The following is a 15,925-nucleotide window of genomic DNA, read 5'->3' on the forward strand; positions in this document are numbered from 1 at the left end:
TGTGAGGTGGAGCAGCGGTATCAAACTCCCGCCCAAACTCCCACAGACCCAATCAGCCATAACGACACGCCCCGTTTTTATAGCATCAAATTACTAGCTAAAATCAAACTTATCACAAAAACGAACAATTGAACATATATCAGCGTGATAACTACTTTAAATGACCAAAACCATCTTTCGGATTTTTTATTTTGACTCAAGTCCCATTCGTTTACATGGAGAGGGCGGGGTTTATGACCTGTATTGCAGCCAGCCACCAGGGGGCGATCAAAGAGCCCGCAGCTTCACTTTTCAGGACGTGTGAGGCATACCCGGTTCTTTCAGACAGTTTGCTTCAATAAAGTGGTTCAAAAACTGATTCACCATTTTGTTAACGTAATCAAGCATTGATGTCACATATATAGGAAATAAGGAACTAACGACCATGCTCTAAGAACCATTCTCATCCGCTGTGCAATTTATTTATTTTTTAACACCATATATGACATTTTCTCACACACATACATCAGCTTATCTCTCAGTATGAGAAAATGTCTGTTTTCTGTCTTTTAGATTAAAACAGACCAATTCGTGGGAAATCGCGAGTTTGCAAGCATCATTACAGTGTAAATTAACCCCTTAAGTGCCACCCCCCATTTTTGAACATTGACGTGAACGTGCACTATCCAAACGTAAATTATTATAATTCATGAAACTTTGGAATACAGACCTAAGGTTGGACTCCTTTTTAAGAAGACAATCTGCAGATTACTGCAGAAGTGGAATCATTTCAAAATATTAAAGTATCAAAAAGTTATAGAAGTTTAAATTTACTGTAAAGAAAATGCACTGTACCAATTTGTTTTTATTTTATATAAAGTAAATATTTTACAAAATATTTTTGAATCCAAAATTGATATAAAATTAAAGCCTTATGTCTAAATAAGTTATGTTCCAAATTTGAAGTTGATATATAAAAAAAGAGGTTCCTGTGAGATTTTATTTAGGGCGTTATACCACAAACAGCCACCGGGTGCCATCCAAACTCTGTAGAATTTTTGTTGATGTATTTTTCTGTCACTAAATTTCTCTGTCAATATTACTTCTATCAAAAAATACCACCAAATATGGAATCTTGAGACTCAGACCTTTCCAAATATATGTTTTTTGTCAAGATTATAAAAACTTTTGATTCTAAAAGACCATAATACATTTTGTAATATGACACTTGACTCCACCCACTAAGGGGAGGAGGTTGCTACAAGATTTTAAAGTACCATTTCCATGGTAAAGCAATGTCCGATTTAAAAATGTTTTCACAGGATGAATTCTGAGGTTTCAAATGAGAAATAATTTAAGATGATTACTAGGGATGCACCGATACCACTTTATCCAGTACTCGCCCGATACCGATACTTTTGATTACTAAAATATGTGATAGAGAAAAAAGACAACAAAAAAAAGAGCACCATTGGGTGGCACTTAAGGGGTTAATGGACATACAGTACTATAGCTGAAAAATAAAACTAATAAATACAGTAATATTCCCTCCACACTGTGTACACATAGCTGCTTATGTTGCTAAGGCTGGTTGTAATGCACAGAACCGTTGGGTGATGCAGTCAGCTGTGCTTTATTGTGAATAAAACAGCTGCCGACCAATCAGAATCAAGAACTGAAACTAACCAATTCACCGCAACTGAATTATTAAAGCACCCAATAATAATGTGAAGTTTGGATGTTTTACATGTCTAAAGTATATAAAGTGAATAAACTCATCTTCATCAGCTCACCTTTTTACATAAACAATGAGAAACCATAAAAACTTTCATTTCGCCCCTTCATTCAAGTGCTCGGTTCAGGTATGCACATATCACCAGCTCATCTGTCATCTGTTTCCTCAGTCCAGTGACTGTTAGAGGAACTGGAGCGCTGAAACAGTTGGCAAAAACCAGCAGCATAGGATCATATAGGCCCGTATCTTAGCTCATTTCAAGTCAGGGAACCTGTCAGACGTCCGAAAGTAAGTTTTGATTGAGTAACTTGTAGATCTGTGCTGCTCGAGCCACAAACTCTTTCAAATTGGTTAATCTAGTTCACTAAAAAGAACCAGTTCAAAAGAATGATTCCTTTGTGAACCGGACATCACACTGGGTTTGCCTGAGACTCTGGATTACAGGTAATAATGTTGTAAATGTTCAGTTTCTTGCACAGACCGATCGTTTTGCTTCATAAGACCTCAGTATATCATCAGGAGCCACAAGTATTCATTTTGTGTTCCCTAATATGCTTTTCTTGACTCTCAAAGTACCAGTGGCCATTAACATTTTCTGAATCACCAAGGGCTACAGTTTCAGCTAAAAAAACTTCTTTAATGAAGAAAAAAATCACCTACATCTTGAATGGGAGTAAATTAACAGCAAAATTTCACTTTTGGGTGAACTATCCCTTTAAGAGGACGCTGCCGTAATGTGTTAATGTTAAGCCGCGACCAAAGAACGCCGTGTCAGAGTACGTGAAATAAGGCCGCGAAATGAGGCAATTGCTAAATCGGTGCACTCTCAAAAGACAGGCAAACGAGATCCAGATGGCTGTTCTGTTCCAGGGGCCACACCTGTTGTCCAGGGGGTGAGACAGGAGACACACACACAAACATAATGCAGTTTGCATATGTGTTCAAATGTGGCCACTGTGTTAAAAATATGACCTTGAGTGAACTTCAATGAAGGGAATTGACACAACAGGTGTGCAGCCCATGTGAGTCCCTTAAGTAGTCGATACAAGCTGATCTGAGAACAGCCACAGCCCCCCACATAGCAGGAATGGCAAAACACACACACAAGTTGAAGGTTTAATGACAAAAACAGCAAAATATTCGAAACGAAAAACCCACATGAGGTGAATTAACATGACTGTAAAAAATACTCTAAATAGTTCTGTTCCAAAACCTAGTGAGCTCCCTACTTAGACAGCATTAGGCATCGTGTGTGTGCTGCAAACCAAGTTGGCTAAGTAAAATACCTTGTTTCTATTCTTAAAGAGATAGTTCACCCAAAAACGTCACGGTTGCTGGTAGCGATTGGCTTCCCTATTTTTTTGCTACTATGGAAATCAATGGTTACCGTCAACTTTTTGGATATCAACGTTCTCCGGAATTTCTTCTTTCGTGTTCAGCAGGAAAAAATAAACTCATACAGGTTTGGAACAACTTCAGAGTCAGTACATGATGACAGAATAAAATTTTTCAGAACTATCCCTTATACATACTGCCACACTCTCAGTGAAAAAGAAAATCCATGCAAGAAGGCAGATATTGCTGAAATAATAAAAAAAATATTCATTATAAACATATCCAATATAATCTAAAAGAGTATTTTCTTTGAAAACATACTTCAATAATGTTTTACTTACAACTTTTAATTTTTTTTTTTTTACAATGTGTGCACATTACATGGGGAGCGTAATTTGTGTGATGCCTATGCAGTGCACTCCAAATCAGTCTCTTAGTAGGTTTCATGATGTTAGTACACCTTTTTATAAAGCAGCTGCCTGTGTCCGTGTTATTTTTAGTATTATTTATATACTATTGTAGTAAATTTATATTTTCAGTTTTCATTTTAATTTTTGTTTATTTTAGTCATTTTTATTCAACTCAAAGTACATATTTTAGTTTTTATTTTAGTTTTTTAGCTTTAATTTAATGATCAAAAACTACCTTTTATAGATTTAGGCTTCATCCAAATTAATGCAAAAAAATTCAAAATACTGAGAAAATGTATGTTTTGATATATTTACAGTAGGAAATTTACAAAATATCGTCATTAAACATGATCTTTACTTAATATCCTAATGATTTTTGGCATAAAAGAAAAATCAATCATTCTGACCCATACAATGTATTTTTGGCTATTGCTAGAAATATACCCGTGCTAATTAAGACTGGTTTTGTGATCCAGGGTCACAAATCACCTTGCTGCGCATTCATAAAATGTCATAAATGCTCACTGGTACCGACAACTGTCAACATCTTTTGCTGCAGGACAGCAATTGCGAGTAAATATTCTTTCATCTTTGCAGAAATGGAATATGAATCTTTAGCAACATTGTTAAAGTGAATTGCATGCACAACAATGCTGGTACTACCACACACACACACATATATATATATATATATATATATATACAATATGCATCACACAAATATGCATCATTGTTTTCAAATACCTCTGTTTCAGAGTCCACACAAAAAGTCAAACATGGCATTTTCAAATGTATCCACCTGAGAGAGCATCTTCTAAAGGCTCCATTTTCACTGGCCAAAAACAGCATCTGAAAAACATGCCTTTTCAAACTTATCTGGATTAATGTTGATGTAGCTTTAGTTTTAGTTAAAAGTACCAATATTGGTGTGTGTAGTACATTACACTAGGTTTTGAAACAGCTAGCTTATATCCTCCACTCTCTTCTAAACCTGCGTGTATGTGTGCATATGTGTGTGCTTTTCAAAGCCAAGCACACTCAATCCAACTTTCACTCCCTGCTCATAAGTCAGAACCTCAAAAAGGCCTGTTCCCCGAGCAAAAACATGCGCCCTACAATAACATCCAGCCATTTTGGCCCAGGTTAAATTCCAGAAGTTTTCCAGATTTGATTAATAGTGGTGGAGGGAAAGGCTGATAGGATACACACACTTTTCCTGAATATCACCGATGGCAGCTGTAATGCTGGGCTTTCACGGTTACACAATTATGTCTCCTAAGTTAATATTACCGTCATGTGGTCAACACACTGTGACCCTGTGTTTCTCTCCGAAAAATAACAGCATTCAGCCACACTACAGGAATCCTTCACCCAAAAGTGAATATTCTGTCATCATTTACGCCCCCTCAAGTCGTTTCAAAGCCATAAGCTGTTATATTTACAATGGAAAGCACTCCACACAGCTATTTTTCAACAGTGACTGACTATGAATATCAAGCTCCAAAATGAACATAAAAACACCATAAAAGTAAGAAAAACAATCAAATTAAAATAAATGTATGATAGGACTCATTTGTATTATGAAATGGCTGTGAACAACTATTAATAAAGTACAATGCAATAATAAATTTGGGTTATTGTTACATTAGTTGCTATTATTGTTGTTGAGGATGTAATATCTCAACTTAATATTTCAAATAAAACTCTCAGAAAGGAATAGAAATATCTCACCGCTGGTAACGAAGCGAGACGTGCCTGGCATGATTCCTCTACCAATACCAACATGTTTAATTTCCTCTCCATCTTGATTCTCATCTTATCAACAGCTTGACATGTCGAGGTCTGAGGATAATTCTATCTGCGGTGTGACCATGAAATCTATCTATGTTTGGTCGTCACGTTGAAGTTCATGTTGAACTTTGTGAGGGTAGTTGAGGACACGTTTTTGCTTTGTATTTTCATGAAAGGCAAAGTTCAGTCAAAACAGAAGAATAATGTCAAACATGATTTTTGATGTAACAGTTGTGCTGCTTAATATTTTTGTGACTTTTTTTCAAAATTCTTTGATGAATTCAAAAGAACAGCATTTATTTCAAATATAATTTTTTGTTAGATTATAAATGTCTTATTTGATCAATTTAATGCATCCTCGCTGAATAAAAGTATTAATTCCTTAAAAAAAAACAAAATCTTACCGACCCAGGCTTGTTCTTGTCAATGTTTCCAGCATCAACCTCATTACGCCCTTGTTTTATGTCTCCACAGCACTAAATCCTTTGATAATAAAACATCTACAGCTAATATCTGCCTACCACGTTGAACTTGATCGCATTCATTGCGATCTAATTTCAAATGTCAAGCATTAGCCTATGACTGAGCCACATCTTGTCAGGCGTTTTTGAGGATTAGGCAAATGGGACTTTACACAAGCCTCGACTGAAAGTGCTAAAACACTAGATGTCCCATATAACTAAGCGAGTTTTGATTAGCATCCCAACTTTGGCATTACCAACATCCTTTTTGGCACGAGGACCTGAAAGTCAAAGAGGCGTTTCAGAGATGCAAATTTATGGAAATGCCGCATTAAAAATAGATCAAGGGTGTCATTGCATAAAAAGGCATTATGAGCATTAGCAGGCAGTGGGGTGATGAAATGTGTTTTTTAGCAGTTGGAAAGAATTCAGGCTTTAATTAGAGACAATTAGGAGCAGCTCGGCATGTACATTCACACATACACACACACACACACACACACGCGCGCGCGCGCGCACATACACACACACACACACACAAGAGTTGAGAGAAAGGTCTGTACTAAATACCAAAGTGATGCGCAATCAAATGCTTCACTTACCTGTGATTTACAAATATACAGTCAAAGGGGCTCAGAAAGTTAGAATGATAGAACGATAGAACGATCGATAGATAGATAGATAGATAGATAGATAGATAGATAGAACAGAAAGTTAGAATGATAGAACGATAGAACGATCGATAGATAGATAGATAGATAGACAGATAGATAGATAGATAGATAGATAGATGCCCACTACAGCTCATCCACACTTACAGACAGAAGCAGCCACTGAATGTGAATCATTTCTGCACAGTATGAAATGACTCTTTAATGATGGCCGTATATGAGGTGTGCATCACTTCTTCTGCAGTAAGGCACTGCATGTAACGAGACTCCAGATTATTACTAGGTGCATTCTGGGAATTGAGGGCTGTTTGGAACTGATCCGAGAACCACAAGAGCGTGACGTTAATAGAGGACCCACAATGCTTCTGTCCATCACATGGGATTATACTGCATTAAATCCAGCGAAGAAAATTAACTTTTTTGTGTGCCAGCCACATTGGCTAGTAAATGCTCAATTTCATCAGCCATTGAGATATTTTACCAGTGATTTTGCAAATCAAATACATAAAAACCTCGATATGTATAAAATTGAAACAACAACTCACTACATATACAAAATTGTGCTTAGACAAGCATATCATGAGCTTTTCTATTGCATGTGCTTCACGATGAAATCAAAAGTTTCTAAGAAATGCATTTCAAGTCAAATACCAACCTGAGATGTTGTGAGACATTATGTTTTTGTATTTGTATCACATGCATCTTAATTTACATATTAGTGTGGGATGTTTAAAGTCAATTTAGACTTTTAGATTGTTAATGATAGTAATCCATTAGAAAATGGGTATCATGCCAACACAGACTGACAAAACAAAACACACCTGCAGTGGCCTCAAAAAATAAAGAGAAACAAAAAAAATCATTAAGAAATTAATCGAGGACAGTGCATAGTGTAACAAACAATAATTAAGATTGGAACTGTTTTTAATGTGTAGCTACAGATTTGGAGAAATGTAACATTACATTACTTGCTCACTAATGGATCCGTTGCAGTGAATGGGTGCCATCAGAGTCCAAACAAAAGTAATCTTTAAAATTAAAAGTAATCTCGTCTGAATCAGGAGAGAAATATGCACAGATCAAGCAGTTTTCAAGCGGTGAATGGGTGCCATCAGAGTCCAAACAGCTGATAAAAACATCACAATAATCCACAAGTAATCCATAATATTGCTTTCTCCAGTAAATAAAAGTAATCTCGTCTGAATCAGGAGAGAAATATGCACAGATCAAGCAGTTTTCAAGCGAAAACAGTCCAAAACATTTCTAAACAAATGTGGGTGGATTATAATGTGAGAGACAACAGTGAATCGACTTTTTCACAGGAGGAAGAATTATTTTGGATTATGGACTGGTATTTTGGACAGAAGCGACAGTTTAAAGTTAAAACGACCTTAATGAAATATTTGTTTCTTACAAACACACAGCTTTTCACTTCACAAGATGTTAACTGATGGACTGGAGTGGTGTGGATAACTTGTGGATTATTGTGATGTTTTTATCAGCTGTTTGGATTCTCATTCTGACGGCACCCATTCACTGCAGAGGATCCACTGGTGAGCGAGTGATGTAATGCTAAATTTCTCCAAATCTATTCTGATAAAGAAACAAACTCACCTACATCTTGGCCTGAGGGTGAATACATTTTAAGCAAATTTTCATTTTTGGGTGAACTATTCCTTTAATGCTCCATGTCTAAACATCAAAATGCTGAAATGTCAATTGCAATAAAGATCGTTACAGTCTTGGATGCTCATTGGTCAATATAGTTTCAGTTGTGGTAAAACACACAATATAGTAACAGCTATGATGCAAAACACCTCTCCACCATCTAGCTACAAATACATACAGCATAAACCAACTATTAAAGGCATCTCATACTTTTTACGGCTCAAATTCAACACCCCCCTGCTTTCTTCATCATAGTTCACTTCAGAGATAGTTAGTATGCAAGTTCCTTTAGTCCTGCTGAGCCTGACTCTCCCAATTAAAATCTCCATCGGCATGCCGCAGATGGGGGCCAGTTTTACAAATACCCCATCAAAGACCTCAAAGATGAAACCTGGCACTTGCTTTCTCAAGGTGAACACCTTCTCAAACCCAGACGTTCAAATCGCCCCGACCGTAGCTTGCTCCTTGACCCAAATTAATCAACACAATCCGAACCCATCCATTTAAAATCTGCCTTCTGCCTGCACAGTGTCACGTCTTTTCAAACGAGAACTTATTTTAGAAAGGCCTGGACTGGCTGTAAATAGAAACACTGGCACTAGCATGCTGCTCGGAGACAAAAAAAAACTCCAGCTGGCTAAACTCAAAGTCTCAAGCAGGTAGCGCAACACAAAAAACCATTAGATATGCTTTACGGGGCTTTCTGAGGAAAGCTGCTTTATACTATGGGCCTGTCTGTCAGGCACTTCGGCTGGCCGGGGAGATGCCCGAAGGGAACATGTGCATTATCTATTAGTTTAAGCCCCGTGTCTGTAGGGGAAAGCCCTCCATCTGTGGCTAACCTCAGCAGGCACAGGCCTGGATGGTATCCACCCTCTTTCTGGCAAGAGAGACGACTTACTGGAGAGACGCAGCACGCAAGGAGCAGCACTGGGGCTGGTGGCATTTTCTTTTGTAAGAAGAGCCCTTTACCTTGCAGAGGGGATTACTGGGAAGGTTTCACATCCTTTGACACGTTCTAAATATGAAACGTCAGTCAGTATAAAATACTTTATTCTTCCATAATGGGCAGAAATTTTTTCAGTAAGGCCATTTTCTGTGTCTGCCTAAGAATGGAAACTGTGTTGAAATCATTGGGAACTGAATACTGTTTAAATACTATGTGAAACCGGTGCTGTTTATAATAACTAAAGCAAAAACTTTATATATATAATATATATATATAAAAACTGTATATATTTTTGGCAACTTACTAAAATAAATACATTTAAAGGGTTAGTTCACCCAAAAATGAAAATTATTCTGCGTTTTACTCACCCTCGAGGCATCCTAGGTGTATATGACTTTCTTCTTTCAGACGAATCCAGTAGGAGTTATATTAAAAATTGCCTTTGATCTTTCAAGCTGTTTAATGCCACTCAACGGGTGTTGCATGCATTCAGTCGAAAAGAACTTAAATAAAAATCGCCCATCCATAAAAAAAAAGTGTCTCACACGGCTCTGGGGGGTGAACAAAGGCCTTCTGTAGCGAATCGATGCGTTTTTGTAAGAAAAATATCCATATTCAAAACGTAATAATCACTTGAATCTAGCTTGCGCTCACTGTTGTAAACAGAAGCAGTTCTGGGGGAATGACGTATGAGGTCGGAAACGCACGTTGAAGTGACACACATGGAAACGCAGGGGAGAGATCAACAACGGTCAAGAATTAGAAGTACAAAACGAGGATTTGTAAAGAAGAATGTCGGAGGATTTAGGATTTGGAAATAAATTGCATGTTTATTTTAGATCTAAATAGTGTTCTGTGCTTGTCTTTGCAGACAAAGGCAGAACAGGTAGTATGTTTTGCTCAAACTTTCACCATGGCTTTAGAACTGGTACACCGTTGTCGCTTGCGAAATCAAAATGATGGCGCCATGGGTGGAAATTTACAGATTAAGGGGCGGTAATATTATAATGAGATCCCTTTGCAACGTCACCAAGAGAGCGAAATCAGACGTGATCGTTTTCTCAGACGCTTGCAGAAAAATGCTTACCAAAACAAAGTTACTGGGTTAATCTTTTTCACGTTTCCTTGGTTGATAGATGCACCGGGGACCTGATTATAGAACTTAAAACCTGGAAAAGTCAGATTTCCATGATATGTCACCTTTAAGATTAAAATAACTGTTTTCTACTTTAATAAAATGTAATTTATTCCTGTGATGCAAAGCTGAATTTTCAGCATCATTACTCCGGGCTTCAGTGTCACATGATCCTTCAGAAATCATCCTAATATGCTGATTTGGGGTTTAAGAATAATTTTGTGATTCTTTAATGAATACAAAGTTGAAAGTAACTGTATTGATTTGATAAAGAAATCATTTGTGACATTATAAATGAATTTACTGTCACTTTTGATCAATTTAATGCATCCTTGCTGTGTACAAAATATTCATTCCTTTAAAAAAAACAAAAAAAATCCACAAATCTTTGAATGGTAGTAAAAAAAAAAACTAAACTTTATGTATTATACCATTATTCGACCATCATGCTCAGATTGGAATAATATAGTACATGTACATTATTTTCTCAAAATGACATGAGAATGAATCAATATTTTTTTTGAAGTACTAAAAATAAATAAAAAATATATAAAAAAAAAAAACCACATAACAAAATTACAATGAAACCTGAAAATGTAAAAAATAAGAGATAATTCAAAATATTAATTAATATTATAATAGTACATAAACAATATTAAAATTACAAAAAATAGCATAACAAATACACCTTTCAAAATATACTATGCTTGTTGTCAAAACTGCTACTTGTTGAAGTTTTTGTTACCAGTAAAGTTTTAACACTGGTGAATGTAATTTCAGGTATGTAATGTGTTTTTAATTTCGGGTATGTAAACTATTTTTAACATTTGTAACATATTTTTTGATTCTTTACTTGATAAGACATGAATTGTCGCACACAATTCAAATGAAAATTCTTTATTTTTATTTCTAAAATGCTAACTGGTCTCTTTTTGATCAATTAAAAACATATGTTCATGTTTCCAAAAGTAAGTAAAGTAAAATGGCCACAAATAAATTTTTGACTTTGATACATGTTATATTCTATAACTGGAACATTTACAACCCAACTGCAATGCAAGGACCTAAAACATTTTTAAATTATACAAATAGTGCAATTAACTTTAGCAGCCCTGAAATACTAAAATGAAATAAACTGAAACTAAACTCTGGGGAAAAACTAAAACCAAACAAATACTAACAACAATAGAATAAAAACTATTAAAATCCATGCCAAATTGATAAATTGGAGGAAATTGAAAAATACAAACGAACATACAATATATACTGCAGCAAAAGCAAGAGCAGTGTGGTAGAATGCAATCGCAAACACAGCCATTGAGAATGTTTTTGCACACACACCCACATACTCACACACACCTATCAGCATTGATATACAACAGCAGTGCATTAGTACGAGCTCATATGAGCAGAAATGCTTGGAAGTTTGTCCTAACAACAGGAAGCAGCATGTGTTTGCGTGGTTGCCGTGCCACCCCCACATTCCTGTATTAAATCACCGTAATAAAAGCCATCCTTGACATGCATGCCAACACGTCACAAACATAACAACTGGCCTGGAAACAGACATCAGTGCTGGACTGACACGAACCAAGGTTTCCATAACAGGCCCCAAAACAGTCCGATGGCATACAGAGTGTGTCTGGGTTAATGGCTCCCAAGGCAGGTGCTCAAAAGAAAACAGTCAGGCAGAGCTTTATAATGCCTATAAACTTCAAGTTTGCCTGGACTTTCCTGTTACAGAGGGTTTACCGAGACGGCCTGGCCCGAATTCCCCTTAAGCCGAGAGGCTGATCTGAAAGTCTTAACTGATCGTACCGAGAGGAAATAGCCCAACAGCAGAGTCCCAAAGAACCACCGCTAACACAGCGCCTGTCACTGAAGGTTCTATTATATCTGCGATTTTTGAACAAATCAAAATCTACATTATCGACAGGTCTTGTGCTCCCATATTTAATAACTCTTTCACTATTTCAAAAAGGATAGTTCTGGTCCTGGATTCTGATTGGTCAATAAAGCTAAAAGCAAAAATACTGCTTAATATAAAAATATATTAAATCCATTATTGTTGATGTTTTTGAAAAAGTATCTTATGCTCACCAAGACTGCATTTATTTGATCCAAAATACAGTACAAATTTTAATATTGTGGAATATTATTACAATTTAAAATAGCAGTTTTTTTTATTTGAATAGTTTCAAATGTAATTTGAATGTAACACTTAAATGTGAAACTTACTATTTTTTGTGAAAACTGTGATGCATTTAATTCAGGATTCTTGATAATCTGAAATGTAATCTTTTGAAACAGTATAAATGTTTAATGTTTAATTTAATGCATCTTTCTGACCCCAAACATTTGAGCGATAGTGTATAATTTTTTTTATATAGATATACAATAGACTTTAATAAATTGCATCAAAAAAAAGTTGATTCTAACCTGGCCAATGAAAAAGTTGCATTAAAATCAAATTTTAAATAATTATTCTTCGTATTGAAAACTTCATCATCAGAATTTGTTAAACATGACAATTAAGTTTATATCATATAAAATGTTACTTACAGCACAAAACACAAATAAAAATAAAAAGTAGCACTGATTTCTCACTATTCTTCCAACCGTTTTCCTCTCAGTGGAGCACAGAAACTCACAGACAGACATTATAAATGACTGACAAATTAATTGCTGACTCATTCAATCATACGCCAAGTTCACTTTTCTACAAAAAACTCATGCAATGCTAAAAACAAATTTATAGATCTGATCCAAAACCTAGTGAGCTACCTACCTAGACAGCATCATAGGTGCGTTTTCGACATACTGATTGTTCCAAAGCATAATTAGGAATAATTAATATCAAGCATAATTATATATCATAATAAAAGTAATTCAATTCATACCTTTCATTCAACACTGAATAATATTGATAAAGAAATGTTAAACCTAATTAAAAATGTCTTATTTTACCCAATGCTAGTAGACAGCAAGGCAGCTCACCTGGTTTTAGAACAGAGCCTATTAGATAGTATTAAATTCAAGAAGCTAATGAACCATGATCATTTCTCAGAGCAGCAGTTGTATGATGTGCAATTAAATCACCACAAAAGGAAGTGGCAAGTGTGACTCGGGTTTAATTAAAGGGGTCATATGATGCTGCTAAAAAGAACATTATTTGGTGTAATGAAATGTGTTTATGCGGTTTAAGGTTCAAAAAACACATTATTTTCCACATACTGTACATTATTGTTTAGGAAAAATTGAAATCGCATCATATGACCCCTTTAATAAAAAAATTTTCAACAGCATGTGATGCTGTGTTTCTGACCTGGTCATCATAGCGGTAGGTGAGATACTGCTCTCCTGTTGTGTCTTCCAGAAAGCTTCCTTGTGGAGAAAGTGCAAATTCAGGGAGGAAGTAAGCACTCTGCGTCTGGCTCGCTACTCCCTGTAAAACAAGACCACAACAACCACATTAAACTTATCAAAGTACTGCAGACATCATTTAGGGGCCTGCAGCTAACATTTTTGAGAAAGCATAATGTACTGTAAGTACACAAAAGATGTTATCAAACGTTATCAGTGTTCAACTACTGCACATAAAGATCAAGCTGAAATGTGTGTTAATTGAGGTAGAAAGGTTTACTGAGAATACACAATTAAATTATTCTGGTTCTAGTTGATAATAGATAAAGACTGTCAATGACCTTTTGAATGTTAACTAGGTTACTTCACTGGACGCGTATGACTTTTTTTCTTCTATTGAACACAATAATAGACATTTTGAAATATGCTGGTAACCAACCGGTTTCTGTTTCTGTATGGACAAAAAAAATACAATGGAAGTCAATGTGAACCAAAACTGTTTGTTTACCAACACTCTTCAAAACATCTTCATGTTACACAGAAAAAAAAAAAACAAGTCATACAGGTTTGGAATGATATGAGGGTGAGTAAATTATGACCATTTTAATTTGAACTATCTCTTCACGCATTAATATGACCTAATTAATATTCATGAGCTAAGCCTATTTGTACATTTTGTTCCAAATTTCCATATATATATATATATATATATTATATATATTATTATATATATATACTAAAAAAATAGTGGGAAAAAACATTTCACTCATAAACTGCTAGTAAATTTCACAAACAATTAGAAAGAATACTAAAAAAATAGTGGGAAAAAACATTTCACTCATAAACTGCTAGTAAATTTCACAAACAATTAGAAAGAAACAGTAAGTAACACATTACATTAAATATTATTTTAAAGTAGCTAGACAAATTTTGAAGTAGAAAGACATAAGTAGTATTTTCTCTTATACATACTCCAATGCTCTTTGTTTTATTTAGAACTTCAAATAAAATTCAGTGTATTTCTATCAGCCACTCACAAAATAAACTCAGAAAACTCATATAGACTGACATAAAATAACCATCCTGACTCATAAAATTAACCTCGAAAGCTGCCAGCTGCTATCCATCTCTGACATCCCCAAAACTGATAGGAGATAAAAGACTACAGCATGGACAAATAAAAGAAAATTTAACTGTTAGTGTGTCAAAAGTTCATTGTGAGACAGTAAGAAGCCCACAGAAGAGAAAGCAGCTCCGGTTTGTTAGAGCTGAAATTCCCATCGCCTTAGACGTTTATTGAGGAAGATTAGCTGCAGCACATGAACCAAATCCTGAATCGTTCAGACCAATTTGAAGTAGGCTACCATGTGTTTACCGTGCTAATGCTAGGCTGACGGCTTTCTCAGAATGGCCTGGTGACACACTTATAAACAATTTATGGAAGTTAAGGAGGTTATAAAATCACAGCAAGCTCCTGAAAAGCTTTTTTCCCTTCCTGCTCATTAAAAGGGGAACTATTTACACGTGCTTGAAGCTTCAAAACAAAATGTACCAGGTATCAAAAGTTAATCTAATTTTGTACCTGAGCCCAGGGAGTGTCTCCTAGGGCGAGTGTGTGAGGCCGACTACTTCTCCAAGCACTTACGCCCTAAAGAGCAGCAGAGTTTGGCACATGGTCAGAGGAGCCGCTTTCATCAGCGACACAGACTTTCACTGACAAGCCTGAATTACAGTCCTGCTATCCATGTGTGTGTGGAAGGGCTGGACAAAATTCAGAAGAATTTTAAGAACTGGCTCCAAATTCAGAGTCACAACACAGAGAAAGTTTATTAGTTCAACATAAGTTTTGCAACCATAAATTATTTAATTAATTTTGAATATTTATGTTTATTTTTTCCTCATATGTAGAATGCAGTAGCTGAAAACATATATTTCTGAACTGAACAACACTGTCAAAACAATTTAAACACAGCCATCAACTACAGCACCACTATTTTTCCCTCAAACAACTCTATAGAAATAAACATTGACAACAAACTTAAAATGTTTTTAATAAATAATGTTGAGAAAACTAATGAAGTACTGCATTATTTAATATCTACCTATCTATCTATCTATCTATATACATATAAAATAATACAATTTGAGTTTTATCACGTTTGCACTACTGTGAGCAGTGGTGGCTCGTCGGGGGAGGCACAGCTTCCCCAAAATTTTGAGGTGAAAATGGGAGGAGGACGATTTAATGTTAATAAAATTCACAATTCATTTCAATTCATGTCTCAGAATGTGTATTTTTTGTTTGTATTTTCACAGCTGTAATACCATAACATGTTAATGAAGTTGGAAAGCGCCGCTTTTATATCGCGAATGTGCCGAATCTGCTGATGTAATTACAACCGCTAGATGATAGAGAAGGGGAGGGGGA

General features: G+C 35.6%; 1 protein-coding gene across 1 annotated transcript in view; it reads right to left on the minus strand.

Annotated features, from left to right (window-relative positions):
* The window catches only part of LOC107685222 (ADAMTS-like protein 3), a 244,976-nt gene that overhangs the window by 202,901 nt on the left and 26,150 nt on the right, over positions 1–15,925 (minus strand). Inside the window, exon 3 of the mRNA XM_016481738.1 lies at positions 13,460–13,579. Coding sequence (XP_016337224.1) covers positions 13,460–13,579 — 120 coding nt within the window. The remainder of the gene's footprint in view (positions 1–13,459; positions 13,580–15,925) is intronic.

This window comes from Sinocyclocheilus anshuiensis, unplaced genomic scaffold (genome assembly GCF_001515605.1).
Source record: "Sinocyclocheilus anshuiensis isolate Anshui unplaced genomic scaffold, SAMN03320099.WGS_v1.1 scaffold333, whole genome shotgun sequence".
Taxonomy (NCBI): Eukaryota; Metazoa; Chordata; class Actinopteri; order Cypriniformes; family Cyprinidae; genus Sinocyclocheilus; species Sinocyclocheilus anshuiensis.